The following is a 24,491-nucleotide window of genomic DNA, read 5'->3' on the forward strand; positions in this document are numbered from 1 at the left end:
CTTCTCGAGCGCGGAACCAGGTACGGGGGGGGGGGGGTCCTGGCCGCCCCCCGAACCCCCGACCCCCGACCCCCAAATCCCCTGGACCCCCGGGACCCCCGACCCCCCGTGCCCCTCCCCCACCCCAGAGGGGTTTTTGGGGGGGGTCCGCCCTGGCCCCCCCCGCCCCGCCCGGCCCGCTGCGCGGCTCTTGGGGGCGACCCCTCCCCAAAAAGCCGCGACCCCTCCCCTAAACCGCGCGGGGGCAGAGAAACCCCCCTGAGACCCCTCCCCAAATCCTGAGACCCCTCCCCAAAAGTTGCGAGCCATCCCCAAAAGTTTGCGAACTCCCCCCCCAGATTCCGAGACCCCTCCCCAAAAAGTCGCGACCCCTCCCCAAAACCGCGCGGGGGGGGGAACCCCCCTGAGACCCCCTCCCCAAATCCTGAGACCCCTCCCCGAATTCCCCGCAGGATGGAGCCGAAGGAGGGGGCCAACGGGGTGAGCGGCGCCCCCCAGCCCCGGGGGTCCCGAGAGCCCCCAGACCCCAGCCCGGCGGTTCTCGGGGTCACGGGGCTTGGGGGGTCTCAGGATTGGGGGGGGTCTTGGGGGTCTCAGGGCTCTGGGAGGTCTGGGGGTGTCCCGGGGGGTCTGGGGGGGTCTCAGGACTGGGGGGGTCTCAGGGGGTCTGGAGGTCTCGGGGTGTCCCAGGGGTCTGGGGGTGTCCCGGGGGGTTGGGGGTCCTGGGGTCAGGGGTCCTGGGGGTCTCAGGGGGTTGGGGGTCTCGGGGGTCTCGGGATTGGGGGTCCTGGGGGTGTCCTGGAGGTCTCGGGGATCTCAGGGGGTCGGGGGTCTCAGGGTGTCCCAGGGGTCTGGGGGTGTCCCGGGGGTTGGGGGTCTCGGGGGGGTCCTGGGGGTCTCGGGACTGGGGGGTCCTGGGGGTGTCCCGGGGGTTGGGGGTCTCGGGGTCAGGGTCCTGGGGGTCTCAGGGGTCTCAGGGGGTCCCGGGGGTGTCCCGGACAATCTGTGCCCCCCCCAAATCCCCCTCCCCCAAATCCCCCAGCCCCCCAGCGCCCCCCCCGCCCCGCCCATCATCGGCGCCGAGGACGAGGACTTCGAGAACGACATCGAGGCCGTGAGTGCGGGGGGGGTCCCGGGGGCGCCCCCGGCCCCGCCCACCCCGCTGAGCCCCCTCCCCTCTCGGCGCAGCCCCCCGAGGAGGAGCAGAGCGGCCCCTTCCAGAGCCTGGAGCGGCTGCGGCAGCGCCCCCTGGCGCTCGCCGCCTTCCTGCAGCACTGCGTGCTCCAGTTCGACTCGTGCCCCGTGGTGAGAGCGGCCCCCGAGACCCCCGACCCAAATCGGGGGGGGGGGCTCAGCGGGGCGGGGGGCTCGGGGTGACCTCTTGGTCTCTGCTCCCCCCTCCCTGGATGCTGGAAGGGGATGGAGTAAAATTGGGGAGGGGGCTGTGGAGGGTCTGGGGGGCTCCCGGACCCCTCCTCTGAGACCCCCGACCCAAATTATGGGGGGTTCCGGTGGGGGGGCTCACCGAGGTGGGGGGCTCGGGGTGATCCCGTCTTTGCTTCCCTCTCCCTGCCAGCAGGGGCTGGGGTGAAATTGGGGAGGGGGCTTTGGGGGACCCCTCCCCGAGGGTGACCCAAATTATGGGGGTTCGGTGGGGGCTCGGGGTGATCTCGTCTCTGCTCCCCCCTCCCTGGATGCTGGAAGGGGATGGAGTAAAATTGGGGAGGGGGCTTTGGGGGAGGGGCCTGGGTGTTTTTGGGGGTGTTTTGGGGAGGGGTCTCCCCATTTTGGCCCCCTGCCCAGCTCTGCTACCTGCACGTGGACATGCTGAGGAGCATGAACCCCAAGGAGGGCCGGAAGCAATTCCTGGAGTTCTGCCACCTGTTCCTGGACAAGGCCGGGGTGAGACCCCTCCCCAAATTCACGGAGACCCCTCCCCACCTCCGCAACGCGACCCCCAGAATCCTGACACCCCCTCCCCAAATTCTCTGACAGCTCCTGCGGGTGCCCATCCCGCACCACGTCCAGTTCGAGCTGGGTGAGTGAGACCCCCGAGCCCCTCCCCAGTTTGTGAGACCCCCGAGCCCCTCCCCTAATTGAGGAGGGGTCTCTGCCCCCTGCCCAGAGCTGCTCCCCGAGGACGCCCCTGCTCGCTGGGGGGGCACTGGGGGCTCCCTCGCTAATTGAGGAGGGGTCTCTCCGCTGCCCCACGGTTAATTGAGGAGGGGTCTCCCCGCTGCCCCGCGGTTAACTGAGGAGGGGTCCCCCTGCCCAGAGCGCACGCGCCCGGAGCTGCTCCCCGAGGAGGCGCAGCGCCGCTTCCTGCAGGACGTGCAGAGCCACCAGGAGCCCGAGGTGCTGCGGCAGCTCCAGGACTTCCGGTGAGACCCCTCCCCACATTGGGTCTGGGGGCTCCATTGGCGTCTGGGGGCTCCGTCTGGGCCATGGGTCTGGGGTCCCAGGACGTGCAGAGCCACCAGGAGCCCGAGGTGCTGCGGCAGCTCCAGGACTTCCGGTGAGACCCCCGAATTGGGGAGGGGGCTCGGTTTGTATTTGGGTCTGGGGTCGCAGGTCCAAGCGTTTGATGGGGATGACACCCGGCGAGCCGGAGCAGGAGCGGGGTCACCCCCCCTGAATTGAGGAGGGGTCTGGGGGCTCCGTTTGGGGTCTGAGGGCTCGGTCTGGATTTGGGTCTGGGGTCTCCATTTGGATTTGGGTCTGGGGTCTCCTCCCCAGTTCCAAGCAGCTCATGGGGATGACGCTGGATGAGCCGGAGCTGGAGCGGGGTCACCCCCAAGGATGGGTCTGGGGGCTCCGTTTGGGGTCTGGGGGCTCTGTATTTGGGTCTGGGGTCGGTCTGTATTTGGGTCTGGGGGGGCTTGGTTGGGGATGACGCCTGGGGGCTCGAGCTTGGAGCTTTGGGTCACCCCCAGGATGGGGTCGGTTTGGGGTCTGGGGTCAGTCTGTATTTGGGTCTGGGGTCAGTCTGTATTTGGGTCTGGGGTCAGTCTGTATTTGGGTCTGGGGTCGCAGGTCCAAGCGCCTCATGGGGATGACGCCCGCCGAGCCGGAGCTGGAGCGGGGTCACCCCCAAGGATGGGTCTGGGGGCTCTGTATTTGGGTCTGGGGCTCGGTCTGTATTTGGGTCTGGGGGCGCGGTCTGGGATCCGGGGCTCTGTCTGTATTTGGGTCTGGGGTCTCCTCCCCAGGTCCAAGCGCCTCATGGGGATGACGCCCGCTGAGCCGGAGCTGGCCGAGCTGGAGCGGGGTCACCCCCAAGGATGGGGCTCGGTTTGGGGTCTGGGGTCGGTCTGTATTTGGGTCTGGGGTCGGTCTGTATTTGGGTCCGGGGGCTCTGTCTGTATTTGGGTCTGGGGTCGCAGGTCCAAGCGCCTCATGGGGATGACGCCCGCCGAGCCTGTGAGCTGGCCGAGCTGGAGCGGGGTCACCCCCAAGGATGGGGGCCGGTTTGGGGTCTGGGGTCAGTCTGTATTTGGGTCTGGGGTCAGTCTGGGGGTCTGGGGTCGCAGGTCCAAGCAGCTCATGGGGATGACGCTGGATGAGCCGGAGCTGGGCGGGTCACCCCAAGGATGGGGCTCGGTTTGGGGTCTGGGGGCTCTGTATTTGGGTCTGGGGTCGGTCTGTATTTGGGTCTGGGGTCGCAGGTCCAAGCGCCTCATGGGGATGGACGCCCCCGCCGAGCCCGAGCTGGTCACCCCGAGGCTGGGCTGGGGGCACCCGTTTGGGGGGGGGCTCTGTTTTGGGTCTGGGGTCGGTCTGTATTTGGGTCTGGGGTCGGTCTGTATTTGGGTCTGGGGTCAGTCTGTATTTGGGTCTGGGGTCGCAGGTCCAAGCGCCTCATGGGGATGACGCCCGCCGAGCCCGAGCTGGCCGAGCTGGAGCGGAGCCGCGCCCGGGACCCCGCGGGGGCCGCAGCCCGGGAGCGGCAGCTGGCGGAGAGAGTGCTGGGGCGGCTGGAGGAGATGCAGTGAGTGGGGAGGGGGCTGCAGCCCCGGAGACCCCTCCCCATATTCCCCAGAGCCCCCTGAAACCCCCCAATCCCAGCTGGAGGGGATGCAGTAAATGGGGAGGGGGCTGCACATGCCCGAGACCCCCCCCCAAATCCCCCCCGGGACCCCCCAGAGGACATGCAGTGAGTGGGGAGGGGGCTGCACCAACCCGAGACCCCCCCCAAATCCCCCCAGAGGACATGCAGTGAGTGGGGAGGGAGCTGAAAATGCCCGAGACCCCTCCCCAAATTCCCCAGAGCCCCCCATAGGAGATGCAGTGAGTGGGGAGGGGGCTGCACCCCCGGAGACCCCTCCCCATATTCCCCCCGGGACCCCCCAAATCCCCCCAGAGGACATGCAGTAAATGGGGAGGGGGCTGCACCCGCCGGGGACCCCCCCGGACCCCCGGGACCGGTTCCCCAAATCCGCGGGATTTCCCCCCAAAACCGGGTCCGGAAACGCGCGGGGCGGGCCCGGAGCCGAGGGCACGCCCACAAGTCCGAGGGCACGCCCCCTTCATTTGCATAGCCCCGCCCCAGCGCCGTGCGTGACTTCCTAAACGATGTGAAAATCTCAAATTTCTGTTAAAAAACCCCAAAATTTCTGTAAAAAAAACCCTAAATTTCTCTAAAACCCACAAATTTCTGTAAAAACAACAAATTTCTGTAAAAAACCCCAAATTCCTGTTAAAAAACCCCAAATTTCTGTAAAAAAACCCAAATCCTTTTAAGCCCCCGCTAAGTTCTTGTAAAAGAACCCAATTTGGGGGGGTCTCACCCCAAAATTTCGGGGTCTCACCCTCCTCTTCCTTCCCAGCCTCACCATCTCGTCCGACGAGGAGAAAAGGTGAGGAGGGGGCTCCTGGCCCCCGAAATCCCCCAAATCCCCCTGAATCCGTCCCAAAATCCCCCGAAATCTCCTCAAAACCCTCCCCAAATTTCCTGAAATTTCCCCAAATCCCCCCAAAATTTCCCGAATCCGCCCCTAAATCCCCCCAAACCCTTCCAAATCCCCACAAATCTCCCAAACTGCCCCAAATTCCCCCAAACTGCCCCAATTCCCCCCAAATCGCCTGAAATTCCCCCAAAATTCCCCCAAACGCCCCCAAATCCCCCAAATTTTCCCAAATCCTCCCCAAATCCCTTCATATCTCCTCAAAATGCCTCAAAATCTCCCAAAATCTCCCCAAAATCCCCAAATTCCCCAAAATCTCCCCAAATCCCCCCCAACCCCCCCAAATCTCCCCAAAATCTCCCCCAAATCTCCCGAAACTTCCCCGAAATCCCCAAAATGCCCCGAATTCCCCCAAATTCCCCCCAAACCCGCCCCCAGCTCCCAAATTTTCGGCGCCATCGTCTCCTACATGAAATTCCTGGGGCTGCGCACCAAGGGCGGCGACGGCAAAAAACCCAAATCCAACTTTTTCCGAAAAAAGGTGAGACCCCTCCCCAAAATATCCCCCAAAATCCCCAAAATCCCCCAAAATCCCCCCCAAAATCCCCCAAAATCCCCCAAAAACCCAAATCCAACTTTTTCCGGAAAAAGGTGAGACCCCTCCTCAAAATACCCCCCAAATCCCCCCAAAATACCCCCCAAAAATCCCGCCAAAATCCCCCCCAAAATTCTCCCAAAATCCCACCCGAAAATCCCCCAAATCCCCCCAAAACCCAAACCCCACTTTTTCCCCAAAACCGTGAGACCCCTCCCCAATTCCCCCAGACCCCTGCACAAAATTCCCCGAGCCCCCAGACCCCCAAAATCTTCAAAATCCCCCAAAATCCCCCAAAATCCCCCAAACCCCCCAAAACCCAAACCCCGCTTTTTCCCCAAAAAGACCCCTCCCCAATTCCCCCGAGCCCCCAGCCCCCCAGAAATTCCCCCCCCCCCGAGCCCCCAGACCCCAAAATCCCCAAATCCCTGAATCCCCCCAAAATCCCCCCAAAATCCCCCCAAATGCCCCCAAAACCCAAACCCCACTTTTTCCCCAAAACCGTGAGACCCCTCCCCAATTCCCCCCCAGCCCCCTGCAGCCCCCTCCCCAATTCCCACAGGTCTCGGGCAGGGACCCCCCGGCCAAGGCCCGCAGGGGCTTCAGCCTGGCGGGGGCGGCGCTCTTGGGGCGCGAGCCGCGGTGAGTGGGGGGCGGGGAGACCCCTCCCCAAATTCCCCCGGTGAGTGGGGGGCGGGGAGACCCCTCCCCAAATTCCCCCCCCGGTGACTGGGGGGGCGGGGAGACCCCTTCCCAAATTCCCCCCCCGGTGAGTGGGGGGGCGGGGAGACCCCTCCCCAAATTCCCCCCGCGGGGCCCCGCGCCCGGAGACCCCTCCCCAAATTTTGTATTGTAGGGGCGGAGGTCAGGCCGAGCAAAGGAGGAGAGGGGGAAGGTACCGGAGACCCCCACCCAAATTATCCACCCTGAGACCCCCACCCAAATTAACCTCCCTGAGACCCCCACCCAAATTATCCACCATGAGACCCCCACCCAAATTAATCCAGCCTGAGACCCCCACCCAAATTAACCCCTGGAGACCCCCACCCAAATTACCCCCCTGAGACCCCCACCCAAATTAACCTCCCTGAGACCCCCACCCCATTTATCCCCAATGAGACCCCCACCCAAATTATCCACCCTGAGACCCCCACCCAAATTACCCCCCTGACCCAAATAATCCCCCCTGAGACCCCCACCCCATTTATCCCCCCCATGGGACCCCTGCCCCATTTATCCCCAATGAGACCCCCACCCAAATTATCCCCCCCTCCACGAGACCCCTCCCACCATTTTGGGTCTGGGGTCTCCCTCCCTGACCCCTCATGCCCCCCACAGGCGAGAAGCCCCCTCCCCACCCCGAGCGCAGGGGGGGTCCCCGGGGGGGCCCCGATTTGGGGCTGGGGTCTCCCCGGGACCCCCCCCCGGGCGGGGACGGCGCCGAGGCCGAGCCAGGTGAGGAGGGGGCTTTGGGGGGGCTCCTCCTGCAGCCCCCTCCCCTAAATCCGCCCCTCCCCCCCCAGCAGGGTCGGAGCCCCCGGGACCCCCGGAATTTGGGGAGCCCCGGAGCCCCCCGCGGGAGAGCAGCGCCCCCCGGAGGAGGGCGGGGACAGCGACAGGTGCGGGAGACCCCTCCCCAAATTAACCCTGGGACCTGAGACCCCTCCCCAAATTAACCCTGGGTGCTTCTGGGAGCCGGGACCCCTCCCTAAATTAACCCTGGGAGCCGGGACCCCTCCCCAAATTAACCCAGAATGCTTCTGGGACCTGAGACCCCTCCCCAAATTAACCCTGGGTGCTTCTGGGACCTGAGACCCCTCCCCAAATTAACCCTGAATGTTGGGACCCCTCCCCAAATTAACCCTGGGTGCTGAGACCCCTTCCCAAATTAACCCTGGGTGCTTCTGGGACCCCTCCCCAAATTAACCCTGAATGCCGGGACCCCTCCCCAAATTAACCCTGGGCGCCGAGACCCCTCCCCAAATTAACCCTGAATGCTTTTTGGGACCTGAGACCCCTCCCCAAATTAACCCTGGGTGCTTCTGGGACCTGAGACCCCTCCCCAAATTGTTTTGCATTTTTTGGCTGGTTTTGGCTGTATTTGGTTGTTTTCACCTGGTTTTGCCTGGTTTGGGGTTTTTTTGGCTGCATTTGGTTGGGTTTTGCCCATTTTTGGGGTGGTTTTTCCCATTTTTACCATTTTTCCCCATTTTTCCCCATTTTCCCCGTTTTTGCCCATTTTTCCCATTTTTTCCCCATTTTTTCCTGTTTTTTCCCATTTTTCCCCATTTTTCCCCATTTTCCCTGTTTTTGCCCATTTTTGCCCATTTTTGCCCATTTTTGCCGTTTTTCCCATTTTTTCCCATTTTTGCCCATTTTCCCTGTTTTTTCCGGCCGGATTGGGGAATAAAGCGGGACTGGGGAAAAAAACCCCAAAATCTGGGGCAAAAACACCTCAGAATTGGTGAAAAAAAACCCCAAAATTTGGGGTAAAACCCCCCCCCCAGAATTGGGGCAAAACCCCCCAGGATTTGGGTTAAAAACCCCCGGAATTGGCGTTAAACCCCAGGGTCAGTGTGAGACCCCTCCCCAAATTGCGATGTGTGGGGCAGTAGGTTTTGGGGGTTTTGGGGGATTTTGGTGATTTTTTTGGGGGAATTGGGGATTTCTGGGCATTTCCTCAGCCCCCCTCCCCTCTCTGGTGCCCATCCTGGACCCGGGGGCGGCGACCCCCAGGGTCAGTGTGAGACCCCTTCCCAAATTGCGATGTGTGGGGCAGTAGGTTTTTGGGGGTTTTTTGGGGGGAATTGGGGATTTCTGGGCGTTTCCTCAGCCCCCCTCCCCTCTCTGTCACGCAGCCCGGGCTGGGGGGCCCGGGGGCGGCGACCCCCAGGGTCAGTGTGAGACCCCTCCCCAATTTGCGATGTGTGGGGCAGTAGGTTTTTGGGGATTTTGGCGATTTTTTGGGTGGAATTGGGGATGTTTGGGCGTTTCCTCAGCCCCCCTCCCCTCTCTGGTGCCCATCCTGGACCCGGGGGCGGCGACCCCCAGGGTCAGTGTGAGACCCCTCCCCAATTTGCGATGTGGGGGGCAGTAGGTTTTTGGGGGATTTTGGCGATTTTTGGGGGAATTGGGGATGTTTTGGGCGTTTCCTCAGCCCCCCTCCCCTCTCTGGTGCCCATCCTGGACCCGGTGGGGAGACCCCCCGGGTCAGTGTGAGACCCCTCCCCAAATTGCAATGTGTGGGGCAGTAGGTTATTGGGGGATTTTGGGGATTTTTTGGGGGGAATTGGGGATGTTTGGGCGTTCCCTCAGCCCCCGTCCCCTCTGTGTGGCGCAGCCCGGAGCCGGGGGGGCCCGGGGGCGGCGACCCCCCGCCCTTTCTGCCTCGGCAGCCTGAGGAGGTTGTGCCGCGCCTGGAGCCGGAGCTGGAGCTGGAGCCGCCTGGAGCTGGAGCTTCATGGCGCCCTGGCTCAGGCTGCCCCAGCGCGAGGTGCGGCGCCAGGAGGTCATCAACGGTGAGGAGAACCCTGAAACTGACCCCAGAAACTGACCCGGGACCCCCAAAAACCCCAAATCCCCAGAAACTGACCCGGGACCCCTAAAAACCACCCCAAAACCGACCCAGGAAATCCCCTCCGGGCTGCCCCAATGTGGTGGCGCCAGGAGGTCAACGGTGAGGAAAACCATGAAACTGACCCCAAAAACTGATCCGGGACCCCCAAAAACCCCAAATCCCCAGAAACTGATCCGGGACCCCCAAAAACCCCAAAAACCACCCCAAAAACTGATCTGGGACCCCCAAAATCCCCTGAAACTGATCCGGGACCCCCAAAAACCCCAAATCCCCAAAAACTGACCCGGGACCCCCAAAAACCCCAAATCCCCAAAAACTGCCTTCAAAACTGACCCAGGACCCCCAAAAACCCCAAAAACCACCCCAAAAACCGACCCAGGAACCCCCAAATCCCCTCTGGGCTGCGCCAATGTGAGTGCGGCGCCAGGAGGTCATCAACGGTGAGGAAAACGCTGAAACTGACCCCAAAAACTGATCCGGGACCCCCAAAAACCCCAAAAACCACCCCAAAAACTGATCTGGGACCCCCAAAAACCCCAAATCCCCAAAAACTGATCCGGGACCCCCAAAAACCCCAAAAACCACCCCAAAACTGATCTGGGACCCCCAAAAACCCCAAATCCCCAGAACCTGATCTGGGACCCCCAAAAACCCCAAATCCCCAGAAACTGACCCGGGACCCCCAAAAACCCCAAATCCCCAGAAACTGACCCGGGACCCCCAAAAACCCCAAAAACCACCCCAGAAACTGACCCGGGACCCCCAAATCCCCAGAAAATGACCCGGGACCCCCAAAAACGGCCCCAAAAACCGACCCAGGAACCCCCAAATCCCCTCTGGGCTGCGCCAATGTGAGTGCGGCGCCAGGAGGTCATCAACGGTGAGGAAAACGCTGAAACTGACCCCAAAAACTGACCCGGGACCCCCAAAACCTGCCCCAAAACCAACCCAAAAACCACCCCAAAACCTGCCCCAAAAACCACCCCAAAAACTGACCCAGGACCCCCAAAAATTACCTCAAAAACCACCCCAAAACTGCCCCAAAAACTGCTCCAGGACCCTCAAAAACCACCCCAAAACCACCCCAAAAACCACCCCAAAACCACCCCAAAACCACCCCAAAACCACCCCAAAACCACCCCAAAACCACCCCAAAACCTGCCCCAAAAACCACCCCAAAAACCACCCCAAAAACTGACCCAGGACCCCCAAAAACTACCTCAAAAACCACCCCAAAACTGCCCCAAAAACTGCTCCAGGACCCTCAAAAACCACCCCAAACCTGCCCCAAAAACCACCCCAAAACCTGCCCAAAACCACCCCAAAAACCACCCCAAAAACCAACCCAGGACCCCCAAAACTTACCTCAAAACCCACCCCAAAAAGTGATCCCAAAAACCAACTTAGCAACCCCAGAGAAGCCCCAAACCCCTCAGGACCCCCAAAATCCCCAAAAATCGCCCAAATTTTCCCAAAATTTCATTTTTTCCAGAGCTGTTCCTGACGGAGCACGCCCACGTGTGAGGGTGCTCCTGGAGGTTTTTTATCCAGCCCCCAAAATCCCCCAAAATCCCCCCAAAATCAAGAAAAAATCACCAAAAATCACAAAAAAATCACCAAAAATCACCAAAAACCCCAAAAATCGCCCAATTTTTCCCAAAATTTCATTTTTTTCAGCGCTGTTCCTGACGGAGCATGCCCACATGCGCATGCTGCGGGTGCTCCTGGAGGTTTTTTTCCAGCCCCCAAAATCAAGAAAAATCACCAAAAATCACAAAAAAATCACGAAAAATCACCAAAAACCCCAAAAATCGCCCAATTTTTCCCGAAATTTGGTTTTCCAGAGCTGTTCCTGACGGAGCACGCCCACGTGCGCATGCTGCGGGTGCTCCTGGAGGTTTTTTTCCAGCCCATGCTCCGTGAGGGATTTTTCGACGAGCAGGAGCTCAACAACATCTTCCCCAGCCTGGAGGACCTGGTGGAGGTGCACAGTGAGTTTTGGGGCAAATTTGGGGCTTTTTGGGGGTTTTTTTTTGGTTTTTTTTTCCCTCAGGGGATCGTCCCGTGGGATTTGCGGGGAAAAAAAAAAAAATCGGCTGCGCAGTTTGTAAATTTTTTTATTATAATAAAAATTTTTATAATAATAAAATAAAATTATAATTATAATAAATTAATAATTATAATAAATTAAATAAATTCATAATTATAAAAATTTTTATAATAATGAAAATTATTATATAAAATTATTAATATATTAATTATTATATATAAATAAATAATATATTATATTATATTATATTATATTATATTATATTATATTATATTATATTATATTATATTATATTATATTATATTATATTATATTATATTATATTATATTATATTATATTATATTATATTATATTATGTTATATTATAAATAGATTATAAAAATAATGTATTAATTATTATATATAATCAGAAAATTATATATAAAAAATATATAATTTTTGTATAAATGTATTTCAAAATGCATTAATAATTATAATTATAAATATGATTAAATAGTATATAGTTATTTATATGAATTAATAATTATTACATATTTATATATTTACATACATATTATAATATTGAAATATAATTTATATATAAATATACAATAAATATTAATGCACATTAAATAGTTCAAAATTATAATTGCTGTATATTAATTTCTATTAAGTAGATCGAAAATTAAACTGCATTGTGCTAATATAGTACATATTAAAATTAAATAAATTTAATTTATTCTTGCTTATTCGCGTACATATAAATATATATCTATTTATATCTTTTAAAAAATTTTTTATATTTAACATTTTTGGGCTTTTTTTTCCTGAGCATAACTTTGGGCTTTTTTTGGTGTTTTTGGGGGTTTTTTGGGGTTTTTGTGTGGTTTTTTGGGTTTTTTTCCGAGCATAACTTTGGGGTTTTTTTGGCCTTTTTGGGGTTTTTTTTGGGTTTTTTTCTGAGCATAAGTTTTGCTTTTTTTGTGTTTGGGGGTTTTTGGGGTTTTTTTGGGGATTTTTTTTGGGTTTTTTTGCGAGTATAACTTTGGGCTCTTTTGGGCTTTTTTTTGGTTTTTTTGGGGTTTTTTGGGTTTTTTTCTGAGCATAACTTTGGGCTTTTTTGGGCTTTTTTGGGTTTTTTTGGGGGGGTTTTTTCCCAAGCATAACTTTGGGCTTTTTTGGGTTTTTTTGTGGTTTTTGTGTGGTTTTTTTGGGGGTTTTTTTCCGAGCATAACTTTGGGCTTTTTTGGGCTTTTTTGGGGTTTTTGGTTTTTTTGTGGTTTTTGTGAGGTTTTTTTTGGGTTTTTTTTCCGAGCATAACTTTTTTTTGTGTTTTTGGGGTTTTTTTGGGGGTTTTTTTTGGGATTTTTTTTGGGTTTTTTTGCGAGTATAACTTTGGGCTTTTTTGGGGTTATTTGGGGGGTTTTTTGGGTTTTTTTCCCAAGCATAACTTTGGGCTTTTTTGGGGTTTTTTGGGCTTTTTTGTGGGTTTTTTTCCGAGCATAACTTTGGGGTTTTTTGTGGTTTTTGTGTGGTTTTTTTGGGGTTTTTTTTCCGAGCATAACGTCGGGCTTTTTTGGCTTTTTTTGGGTTTTTTGTGGTTTTTTTTAACCCCTTCTCTCCCCCGCCAGCCGTGTTCCTGGACAGCCTCAAGAGGCGACGGGAGGAGAGCGGATTCATCATCGCCGAGATCGGGGACGTGCTGCTGGCCCGGGTGGGGCTGGGGGCTCCCCAAATGGGGCTGGGGGCTTCGGGGGTCATGGGGAGTCCCCAAATGGGGCCGGGGGCTCCCCAAATGGGGCTGGGGGCTTCGGGGGTCATGGGGAGTCCCCAAATGGGGCTGGGGGCTCCCCCAAATGGGTCTGGGGGCTTTGGGGGGTCCCTCAGTGGGTCTGGGGGGTCCCTAAAAGGGTCTGGGGGCTCCTGGGCACCCCGCAGTGACCTCGAGGGGGTCTCAGTGAGGTTTTGGGGGTCTCACCGAGGTTTGGGGGTCCCTGTGTCCCCCCCAGTTCGAGGGCAGCTGGTTCCAGAAGATCTCGGGGGGTCCCTGTGGGGGTTTTGGGGTCTCACCGAGGTTTGGGGGTCTCACTGAGGTTTTGGGGGTCCCTGTGAGGTTTTGGGGTCTCACTGAGGTTTGGGGGATCCCCCCGGGGTTTTGGGGGTCCCTGTGAGGTTTGGGGGTCTCACCGAGGTTTGGGGGTCCCCGCAGTTCGAGGGCGCCGAGGGCAGCTGGTTCCAGAAGATCTCCGCGCGCTTCTGCAGCCGCCAGAGCTTCGCCCTGGAGCAGCTCAAGGCCAAGCAGAGGAAGGACGCCAGGTTCAGCCAGTTCGTCCAGGTAAAGCACCCCAAAAACAGCCCGAAAACAGCCCGAAAACAGCCCAAAAACACCCCAAAAATAACCCCAAAACAGCCCAAAAATAACCCAAAAATATCGCCAAAAACACCCCAAAAACACCGCAAAAACAACCCCAAAAACACCCCAAAAACACCCCAGAAACACCCCAAAAATAACCCCAAAAACACCCCAGAAACACCCGAAAAATAACCCCAAAAACACCCCAAAAACACCCCAAAAACACCGCAAAAACAGCCCCAAAAACACCCCAAAAATAACCCCAAAAATAACCCCAAAAACACTGCAAAAACACCCCCAAAAATACCCCCCAAAACACCCCAAAAACACCCCAAAAGTAACCCCTGAGACCCCCAAAACGTGTCTGGTTCCCCAGGAGGCCGAGAGCCGCCTAAACCCCCCCTGGGACCCCCAAAATAACTCCTGAGAAACCCCAAAACCCCCCCTAGGGACCCCCAAACCCCCTGGGACCCCCAAAACCTCTCGGGACCCCCCAAACCGGATCTGGGACCCCCAAACCCCCCCTTGGATCCCCAAAACCCTCCCTGGGACCCCCAAACCGGATCTGGGACCCCCAAACCCCCCCCGGGTACCCCAAACCCCCTGGGACCCCCAAACCCCCGGGACCCCCAAAACCTCTCGGGACCCCCAAACCGGATCTGGGACCCCCAAACCCCCCCGTGTACCCCCAAACCCCCCGGGCCCCCCCCCAAACCGCCCGGGCAGCTCAAGGACATCATCCCCAAAACCTCTGCAGGGTACCCCTGCTGCTGCCGTCACCAAGTGATCGGTGACCCCCCAAACCCGGCCGAGCCCCCCAAAACCCCGGGCCCCCCAAAACCGCCCGGCCGAGCCCCCCAAAACCGCCCGGCCCCGAAAAACCAGCTCGAGCCCCCAAAACCATCCCGAAACCCGGCCCGTGCCCCCAAAACCGCCCGGCGGGCCCCCAAAAGTGCCCGGCCCCTGCCTGGCCGAGCCCCCCAAAACCAAGCTGTGCCCCCCAAAACCGCCTGGGGGCCCCAAAACCGCCCGGCCCGAACCCGGCCAAGCCCCCAAAACCTAAAACCCCCCGGCCGGGCCCCAAAACCGCCCGGCCCCGGCCGGGCCCCCAAAACCCACCGAGCCCCCAAAACCGGCCGGGCCCCCCAAAACCACCCGGCCCCGAAACCAGGCGTGCCCCCCAAAACCGCCCGGCGAGCCCCCAAAACTGCCCGGCCCCAAAACCCGGCCGAGCCCCCCAAAACCGCCCAGCTGGGCCCCCCAAAACTGCCCGGCCGGGCCCCCCAAAACCGCCCGGCCCCGAAACCCGGCCAAGCCCCCCAAAACCGCCCAGCCGGGCCCCCCAAAACCGCCCGGCCGAGCCCCCCAAAACCGCCCGGCCCCGAAACCCGACCGGCCGAGCCCCCCAAAACCCGGCCGAGCCCCCCAAAACCGCCCGGCCCCGAAACCCGGCTGAGCCCCAAAACCCAGCAGCCCCGCCCCGGCCCGACCCCGGGGCGTTCAGGGGTTTTTGGGATTTTTTGGGGTTTTTTGGGGGGGGTTTTTTGGGGTTTATTTGGGGGTTTTTTCGGGGTTTTTTGGGGGGTTTTTTTGGGTATTTTTTCGGGCTTTTTGGGGGGTTTTTGGGGGTTTTTGGGGGTTTTTGGGGGCTTTTTGGGGGGTTTTTTGGGGGCTTTTTTTGGGATTTTTGGAGGGTTTTTTTGGGGGGGTTTTGGGGTTTTTTTGGGGGGGGTTTTGGGGGGTTTTTGGGGAGTTTTTGGGGGGTTTTTTGGGGGGGTTTTGGGGATTTTGGGGGGTTTTGGGGGGGTTTTTGGTTTTTGGGGGTTTTTGGGGTTTTTTTTGGGGTTTTTTGAGGTTTTTGGGGGTTTTTCTTGGGGTTTTTTTGGGGGGTTTCTTTTGGGTTTTTTTTTTTGGCTTTTAGGGGGTTTTCAGGAAGGTTTGGGTGGATTTGGGGGATTTTGTGTGTGTGTGTGGGGGTTGTTAGGGGGTTTTGGGTTCCCTGGGGGTTTTTTGGGCTGATTTTGGGGGCCCTGGGTTGTTTTGGGGGTGTTTCAGGGGTTTTTGAGGGGGTTTCGGGAAGGTTTGGGGGTTTTTAGGGCGGTTTCGGGGGGGTTTAGGGAGGTTTGGGTGGGTTTGAGGTGTTTTGGGTTCCCTGGGGGTTTTTGAGGTGAGGAAAGGGGGCGTTGGTGGGGTGGGGGGGGGCACCAAAATTTGGGGAGGGTTAAGGAAAATGGTGGGGGGGGGGCGGCGTTCTGCAGGTGCGGGGGTGCGAAAAAAGGGGAGGGGCTGAAGGGAAAGGGGGCGGGGCCAGGAAAGGAGATTTGGGGAGGGGGTTTCTGGGGGGCGAGGGGGGTGGTCCTGACCTCCGCGCCCCCCCAGACGCGGTGGGCGGGCGAGAGCGCCAAGGTGGAGCAGGCGGCCGAGTGCTGCCGCCAGATCCTCAACCACGTCAACCAGGAGGTCCGGGACATGGAGAACCTCATGGTAGGAACCCCCCCCGGCGTCCCCAAAATCTCCCAAATTCCGCGCAAAATCCCCCCCGGGACCCCTCGTTCAGCTGCGCCTGCAATGCCACCATTCACCAGCAGAGGGCGCCAAAAAAATACAAAAATACTCACTGGGAACCCCAAAATCTGCCAAATTCCCCCCAGATCCCCCCCGGGACCTCTAAATTCCCCCAGATTCTCACCAGGTCCTCCGGTTTGCCCCCAAAATCTCCCAAATTCCACCCAAAATCCCCCTCGGGACCCCTCGTTCAGCCGTGCCTGCAATGCCACCATTCACCAGCAGAGGGCGCCAAAAAACCGCAAAAATTCCCACTGGGGACCCCAAAATCTCCCGAATTCCCCCCGAATTCCCGCCAGGACCCCCAAAATCCCCCAAATCCTCACCGGGACCCTCAAAATCTCCCAAATTCCCACCAGCACCCTCAGATTCTCCCAGGTCCCCCTCAGATTCCCACCGGGACCCCCAAAATGTCCCAAATTCCCCCCAAATTGTCCCAAACCTCTTGGGGCCCCCAAACCCCCTGGGGACCCTCAGGACCCTCCCCGAGCGCCCCTGTGCCCCCGCAGAAGCTCAAGGATTACCAGCGCCGCCTCGACCTCTCCAGCCTGAAGCAGAGCACCGACCCACTGCTGAGCGAGTTCAAGGTGGGGAGGGGTCCCAGGACCCCCAAACGCCCGGGCCGGACCCGGCCCCAATTCACCCCCACCCTCCTGAGCCCCGCCCACTCCGCAAAACCTCCCCAAAGTCGCCCAAAATCGCCCAAATCCACCCCCGCTTCCCCAGAACACCGGCATCACCGAAGCGCACGCCCGGTCCCCAACCTCCCAAAAAAAAGCCAAAAACCCCCCAAAAACCCCCAAACCCCCCTAAAAACCCAAAAAACCCCAAATCCCCTAAAAACCCCAAAAACCCAAAAAAAAACCCAAAACTAAAAAATCCATCACCAGAACACCCTGGTGACACCACCAAGCGCCCCACCCGCAAAACCCTCCCAAGGCCCGGGCTCAAAACCCCCAAAAACTCCCCCAAAAATCCCATTTAAAAATCCCAAAAATCCCAAAACTCCTAAAAACCCCAAAATCTCAAAAAAAACCCCCCAAAATCCCCGCAGAACACCGACATCACCAAGCGCACCCTGGTGCACGAGGGGCCCCTGACGTGGCGCGTCACCCAGGTATCAATAAACGATTTTGGGTGAGCAGAGGCTCAGTTTGGGGAATTTGGGGCGATTAGCACCCCCAAACCCCAGTTTGGGTCGGTTTTGGGGCCCGAACGGCCCGAAGCCCGGTGATCTGGCCCGGCATTGAACGGCCCAATGCGGAGCCCCGGGTGTGGCGGTGCCCGCAGAGGTGCAGGTGCTGCTGCTGGACGACCTGCTGGTGCTGCTGCAGCGGCACGAGGAGCGGCTGCTGCTGCGCTGCCACAGCCGCGCCCTGGCGCCCGCCGGCCCCGAGGGCAAGCAGATGCTGAGCCCGGTGATCCGCCTGCGCTCGGCCATGACCCGCGAGGTGGCCACAGGTATCAGATATCTGTGATTTTGGGTCGGTTTCTGTCGGTTTTGGGTCAGTTTGGGGATTTGGGTCGGTTTGGGGAGTTTGGGTCGGTTTGGGTCATTTTGGGTCAGTTTGGGTCGGTTTTGGGGGAGTTCGGGTGGGTTTGTGACGCTGAGCCCGGTGATCTGCCTGCACTCGGCCGTGACCCGCGAGGTGGCCACAGGTCAGAGATAGCTCTGGGTTTGGGTCATTTTGGGGGGATTTGGGTCATTTTGGGGAGATTTGGGTCATTTTGGGTCAGTTTGCATTGGTTTTGGGTCGGTTTGGGGGAGTTTTGGGGGAGTTTGGGTCAGTTTGGGTCGGTTTTGGGGGTGTACGGGCTCGGTTTGTGACGCTGAGCCCGGTGATCCGCCTGCGCTCGGCCATGACCCGCGAGGTGGCCACAGGTGCGCGGAGACGCTGAGTTTGGGTCGTTTTCGGTCCGTTTTGGGTCATTCTGGGTCAGTTTGGGTCGGTTTTGGGCGAGTTCGGGTCGGTCGGTTTTGGGGGAGTTCGGGTGGGTTTGTGATGCTGAGCCCAGTGGTCCACCTGCGCTCGGCCATGACCCGCGAGGTGGCCACAAGTATGAGATATCTGTGATTTTGGGTCAGTTTGGGTCATTTTGGGTCAGTTTGGGGGAGTTTTGGGGGAGTTTGGGTCAGTTTGGGTCGGTTTGGGGGGGGGGGATTTGGGTCGGTTTGGGTCATTTTGGGTCAGTTTGGGTCGGTTTTGGGGGAGTTTGGGTGGGTTTGTGATGCTGAGCCCGGTGATCCACCTGCGGCGGTTTTGGGGAGTTGGTGGGTTTGAGATAGGTGGGCTACAGGTGTTTGAGGAGACTTTGGCTGAGATTGGGTGATTTTGGGTCAGCTTTGGGTCATTCTGGGTCAGTTTGGGTCGGTTTTGGGCGAGTTTGGGTCGGTTTTGGGGGAGTTTGGGTGGGTTTGTGTTTGGGTGGGTTTGAGCACGGTGATCCGGTGATCCGCCTGCGCCGGCCATGACCCGCGAGGTGGCCACAGGTCAGAGATAGCTCTTGTTTTGGGTCAGTTCAGGTCATTTTGGGTCAGTTTGCATTGGTTTTGGGTCGGTTTGGGTCAGTTTGGGTCGGTTTGGGGGAGTTTTGGGGGTGTACATGCTCAGTTTGGGGTGGTTTGGGTGGGTTTGGGGTGTTTGTGGTGATCCGCCTGCGCTCGGCCGTGACCCGCGAGGTGGCCACAGGTGCGGAGACGCTGATTTTGGGTAGTTTTCAGTCCGTTTTGGGTCGGTTTGGGGGGATTTGGGTCATTTTGGGTCAGTTTGGGTCGGGTTTGGGTCGGTTTTGGGTCAGTTTGGGTCAGTTTTGGGGTGTTTTGGGTGGGTTTGGGGTGTTTGTGGTGATCCCCGCCACAACGCACGCGGTGGTTACAGGTCAGAGATAGCTCTGGTTTTGGGTCATTTTGGGGGAATTTGGGTAATTTTGGGGGAATTTGAGTAATTTTGGGGAGTTTGGGTCAGTTTTGGGTCAGTTTGGGTCGGTTTTGGGTCAGTTTGGGTCAGTTTGGGTCGGTTTTGGGTCGGTTTGGGTCAGTTTGGGTCGGTTTGGGTCAGTTTGGGTCGGTTTGGGTCGGTTTTGGGTCGGTTTTGGGTCAGTTTGGGTCATTTTGGGGTGTTTTGGGTGGGTTTGGGGTGTTTGTGGTGATCCCCGCCACGACGCACGGCCGCAGGTCCGCGCTGCCTGATTTTGGGGGGGTTCGCCGCGAAATTTGGGGCGTTTGGGTCGGTTCGGGGGGGGTTTCTGTGCGTTTGGAGTTTTCGGGGGGTCCTGGGGTGGGGGTCCCGGCCCGGGGGTCCCCCCTGAGCCCCCCAGTTCTGTTCCCCCCCCAGACCACAGAGCGTTTTACGTCATCGTGAGCTGGGAGAACTGGGCGCAGATCTACGAGCTGGTGGCTCAGAGCGGCCAGGACAGGAAAATGTGAGGAGGTTTTGGGGAGGGGTCCTGGGGTTTTTTTGGGGTGTTTGGTGGATTTTGGGGGTGTTTGGGGGTTTTGGGTGGATTTCAGGGGATTTTGGGAGGTTTTGGGTGGATTTGGGGAGCGCAGATCTACAAGCTGGTGGCGCAGAGCGGCCAGGGCAGGAAAATGTGAGGAGGGGGCTTGGGGAGGGGTCCCGGAGTGGATTTTGGGGTGTTTGGTGGATTTCAGGGGATTTTGGGGGATTTTGGGAGGCTTTGGGGGTCCCGAGGGAGATTTGGGGAGTCCTGGGTGGGATTTTGGGGTTTAGGGGGGATTTTGGGGGATTTTGGGAGGGTTTTGGGCTCAGGGTTTTTGGGGCATTTTGGGGATTTTTTGGGGGATTTTGGGGGATTTTGGGAGGGCTTTCAGGCTCAGGGTTTTTTGGGGGGTTTTGGGGTTTTTGGGGGGGATTTTGGGGGGATTTTCGGGCTCAGGGTTTTTTGGGGCGTTTTGGGGGATTTTTGGGGGATTTTTGGGGGGATTTTGGGAGGGCTTTCAGGCTCAGGGGGTTTTGGGGGGTTTTGGGGTTTTTTGGGGGGATTTTGGGGGGATTTTGGGGGGTTTTCGGGCTCAGGGTTTTTGGGGGTTTGGGGCTTTTTAGGGGGGGGTTTTGGGGATTTTGGGGGGATTTGGGGGCATTTTGGTTGGGTTTTTCAGGCTCAGGTTTTTTGGGGAGTTTGGGGTTTTTGGGGGTTGGGGTTTTTGGGGGGCATTTTGGGGGGATTTTGGTTGGGTTTTCAGGCTCAGGGTTTTTTGGGGAGTTTTGGGGGGAACGGGGGGATTTGGGGGGTTTTTGGGAGGGCTTTCAGGCTCAGGGTTTTTTGGGGGGTTTTGGGGTTTTTGGGGGGGATTTTGGGGGGATTTTCGGGCTCAGGGTTTTGGGGGGTTTGGGTTTTTTGGGGGGGTTTGGGGTTTTGGGGGCATTTTGGGGGGATTTTGGGAGGGTTTTCAGGCTCAGGGTTTTTTGGGGAGTTTGGGGTTTTTTGGGGGGGTTTGGGGTTTTTAGGGGGGATTTTGGGGATTTTGGGGGATTTTGGGAGGGTTTTTGGGGTCAGGGTTTTTTGGGGGGTTTTGGGGGTTTTTAGAGGGGGATTTTGGGGATTTTGGGGGATTTGGGGGGATTTTGGTTGGGTTTTCAGGCTCGGGGGATTTTGGGGGTTTTGGGTTTTTTGGGGGGGGATTTTGGGGATTTTGGGGCGCTGATTTTGCCCCCGCAGCTGGTGCAGCATCATCAGCGATACCGCGGGGTCCTTGGGGGGGATTTTGGGGGTTTTTTGGGGGGTTTTGGTTGGGTTTCAGGGGCTCCAGGGTTTTTGGGGGTTTTGGGGTTTTTTGGGGGGATTTTGGGGCGCTGATTTTGCCCCCCAGCTGGTGCAGCATCATCAGCGACACCGCGGGGTCCCTGAAGCTCCCGGGGTCCCACCGGGCCAAGGGGGCTCGGGCAGGGGGCGGCACCGGCCCCCAGCCCCCCCTCGAGTGAGTACCGACCCCGAAAACGCCCGAAATCGCCCCAAAAAAAACCCCAAAAACCCCCAGGTCCCTTTTGGGGGATTTTGTGGGGATTTTGGGGGTTCCTGTGCTGACCTCCCCCCCGCAGTTACCGGGACCCCTCCGAAAATGGGGGGGGGTCCCTGAAGGAGCCGCTGGGCCTGGACGGTGAGGGGGGGCGGGGTCGGTTTTGGGGGGTTTTGGGGTAATTTGGGGTGGTTTTGGGGTTTTTTTGGGGAATCGGTTTTGGGGTGGTTTTGGGGTTGTGGGGGGGTTTTTTTTGGTGGTTTTTGGGGTGATTTTTGGGGCGTTTTGGTTTTGCGAAGATTTTGGGGGGTCCCGGGTGGGTTTTGGGTTTATTTGAGGTGATTTTGGGGTTTTTTTGGGAGTTGGTTTTGGGGTGGTTTTGGGGTTTTTTTGGGGGGTGTTTTTTGGGTTGTTTTTGGGCTATTTTGGGATGGCTTTTGGGGTTATTTTGGGGGTGGTTTTTGGGTTGTTTTGGGCTGGTTTTGGGGTTATTTTTGGGCTGGTTTTGCGGTGTTTCTTGGGGTGGTTTTGGGGTGTTTTTTGGGGTGGTTTTTGAGTATTTTGGGGGGTGATTTTTGGGTTGTTTTTGGGCTATTTTGGGATGGCTTTTGGGGGTGATTTTTGGGCTGGTTTTTGGGTTGTTTTGGGCTGGTTTTGGGGTTATTTTTGGGGTGGTTTTGCGGTGTTTCTTGGGGTGGTTTTGGGGCGTTTTTTGGGGTGATTTTTGTGTATTTTGGGGGGTGATTTTTGGGTTGTTTTTGGGCTATTTTGGGATGGTTTTGGGGTTATTTTTGGGCTGGTTTTGGGGTGATTCTGGGAAACTTTGGGGGTTGTTTTGGCGGTGATTTTGGGGTGGTTTTTGGGGTGGTTTTGGGGGTTTGTTGGTTGTTTTGGGGCTGTTTTAGTTCTGGGGTTTTTGGGTCGGTTTTGGGTTATTTCTGGGGTTTTTGGGGAGGTTTTTGGGGTTTTTTGGTTGTTTTGGGGCTGTTTTCGCTCTGGGTCGGTTTTGGGTCGGTTTTGGGTTTTTTGGGTCGGTTTTGGGTCAGTTTTGGGTTTTTTGGGGTGGTTTTTTGGGGGGGGTCTCACCCAGGTTGCCCCCCCAGACCGTGACAAGGACGGGGCGGTCGAAGGCACCGAATTCGGGAGGGGGTCCCGCGAGCGGGGGGGGCTGGGGGCTGCCCCGCCCCCCCCGCGGCCTCCCCGAGGGGGGGGGGCTGGCGGCCGGCGCCCTGCAGAGAGGTGGGACCCCTCCCCAAATTACCCAAAAATCCCCCAAATCCCCTGAGACCCCTCCCCAAATTACCTGGGAACCCCCAGATCCCCTGAGACCCCTCCCCAAATTACCTGGGAACCCCCAAATCCGCTGAGACCCCTCCCCAAATTAACTGGGAACCCCCAAATCCACTGAGACCCCTCCCCAAATTACCCAAAATCCCCCAAATCCCCTGAGACCCCTCCCCAAATTAACTGGGAACCCCCAAATCGCTGAGACCCTCCCAAATTACCACAGAACCCCCCAAATCCCTGAGACCCTCCCCCAAATGCTGGGGGAACCCCCAAATCTGCTGAGACCCCTCCCCAAATTAACAGAAAACCCCTGAAACCCTCCCCAAAAAAATCAAATCCCCCAAATCCCCTGAGACCCCTCCCCCCACCCAAAAAATCCCCCAACCCTGAAACCCCCCCAAAAATCCCCCAAATCCCCTGAGACCCCTCCCCAAATTAACAGGAAACCCCTGAAGCCCCCCAAAAATCCCCCAAATCACCTGAGACCCCTGAAATCCCCCGAGACCCCTCCCCAAATTACCCCAAAACCCCTGAAACCCACCCAAAAATCCCCCAAATCCCCCGAGACCCCTCCCCAAATTACCCCAAAACCCCTGAAACCCACCCAAAATCCCCCCAAAACCCCCCCAAAATCCCCCCAATTTCCCCCCCAATCCCCCCAGCCCCGCCCCCCCTGAAGCCCCCTCCCCATTTCCAGTCTCGGAGCTGCGGCGGCTGCTGGGGGCGCCCCTCCCCCCGCCCGGGCCGGATTTGGGGGGGGGTCCCGGGGCGGCCCCGCCCCCCCCCGAGCAGGAGCGGCGGCACGCGGGGGATGGGGCCGAGAGCGACGGGGACCCCGAGGGGGGCGCCGCAGGTGGGGGGGGCACACGAAATTGGGGGGGTTTGGGGGGATTTGGGGATTTTGGGGCATTTTGTGTGATTTTGGGGGGATTTGGGGATTTTGGTGATTTTTTAAGGGTTTTGGGGGGATTTTTGGGGGGTTTAGGGGGATGGGGCCGAGAGCGACGGGGACCCCGAGGGGGGCGCCGCAGATGGGGGGGGCGCCCCAAATTGGGGGGGGTTTGGGGGGATTTGGGGATTTTGGTGATTTTTTAAGGGTTTTTGGGGGGATTTTGGGAGGTTTTGGGGTGTTTCAGGGGGTTTGGGGGGATTTTGGGGGGTTTTGGGTTATTTTGGGGTGTTTCTGGGGGGTTTTCTGGGGGTTTTGGGTTATTTTGGGGTGTTTCAGGGGCGTTTTGGGGGTTTTGGGTTATTTTGGGGTGTTTCAGGGGATTTGGGGGGATTTTGGGGGGTTTTGGGGTGTTTCTGGGGGGTTTTGGGTTATTTTGGGGTGTTTCAGGGGGTTTGGGGGGATTTTGGGGTGTTTCTGGGGATTTTGGGGTGTTTCAGGGGCGTTTTGGGGGTTTGGGTTATTTTGGGGTGTTTCAGGGGGTTTTGGGGTGTTTCTGGGGTGTTTCTGGGGGGTTTTTGGGGCTCAGCAGAGATTTGGGTTCCCTGGGGGGGTATTTTGGGGGGAGGGGCGGCACCAAACTTTGGGACGCGGCAAAAGGGAGGGGCCAAAAAGGGGGGGCTTACGGAACAGTGGGCGTGGCCACGGCAGTAAATCGGGGGCGGGGCAGGTGATTGGCTGGGGAAGGGGAAGGGGGCGTGTCCTTAATCTGCATCCGCGACCCCGCCCCCTGCAGGGGCGCGCCCTGGGGGTCCCGGCCCGAGGCGGGGGCCCGCCCCTGCCCCCCGCGCTCGCGCTGCCCCCCGCCCCCGCGGCCTGGCTGGGGGCGGAGCTTGGAGCGCTCGAGGCGGCCCTGAGGGGGCTCAAGGTGAGGGGGGCGGGGCGGGAATTTGGGGAGGGGGCTCAAGGTGAGGGGGGGGGGGCGGGAATTTGGGGAGGGGGCTCAAGGTGAGGGGGGCGGGCGGGAATTTGGGGAGGGGGCGCATTTTGGGGAGGGGGCGGGAACTTGGGGAGGGTCTTAAATTTGGGGAGGGGCGGAATTTGGGGGAGGGTCTCAGCTTTGGAGGGGGGCGGGAATTTGGGGGGGGGGCTCAAGTTTGGGGAGGGGGGCTCAAGGTGGGGGGGGGGAATTTGGGGAGGGGGGGCTCAAGGTGAGGGGCAGGGGCGGGAATTTGGGGGGGCATTTTGGGGGGGCGGGAATTTGGGGAGGGGTCTCAAATTTGGGGAGGGGCAGGGAATTTGGGGAGGGGTCT

At 58.0% G+C, this 24,491-nt stretch overlaps 1 protein-coding gene across 1 annotated transcript; it reads left to right on the forward strand.

The window, feature by feature from the left end:
* On the forward strand, nucleotides 1-23,912 carry ARHGEF1 (Rho guanine nucleotide exchange factor 1). Its single transcript, XM_030969745.1, has 28 exons — nucleotides 1-20; nucleotides 453-480; nucleotides 1,043-1,114; nucleotides 1,189-1,305; nucleotides 1,804-1,902; nucleotides 1,996-2,038; nucleotides 2,276-2,381; nucleotides 3,848-3,988; nucleotides 4,827-4,856; nucleotides 5,343-5,445; nucleotides 6,062-6,141; nucleotides 6,356-6,363; nucleotides 6,838-6,954; nucleotides 7,026-7,118; nucleotides 8,922-9,017; nucleotides 10,921-11,067; nucleotides 12,738-12,820; nucleotides 13,316-13,515; nucleotides 15,808-15,943; nucleotides 16,534-16,611; nucleotides 17,079-17,141; nucleotides 17,317-17,485; nucleotides 19,360-19,447; nucleotides 20,856-20,963; nucleotides 21,085-21,143; nucleotides 22,106-22,241; nucleotides 22,987-23,142; nucleotides 23,768-23,912. The coding sequence occupies exons 2-28, from the start codon at nucleotides 454-456 to the stop codon at nucleotides 23,910-23,912; spliced, it is 2,700 nt and encodes an 899-aa protein (XP_030825605.1). The 5' UTR covers nucleotides 1-20; nucleotide 453.
* The last annotated feature ends 579 nt before the right edge of the window (nucleotides 23,913-24,491 follow it).

Source organism: Camarhynchus parvulus, unplaced genomic scaffold (assembly GCF_901933205.1).
Source record: "Camarhynchus parvulus unplaced genomic scaffold, STF_HiC, whole genome shotgun sequence".
NCBI classification, from domain to species: domain Eukaryota; kingdom Metazoa; phylum Chordata; class Aves; order Passeriformes; family Thraupidae; genus Camarhynchus; species Camarhynchus parvulus.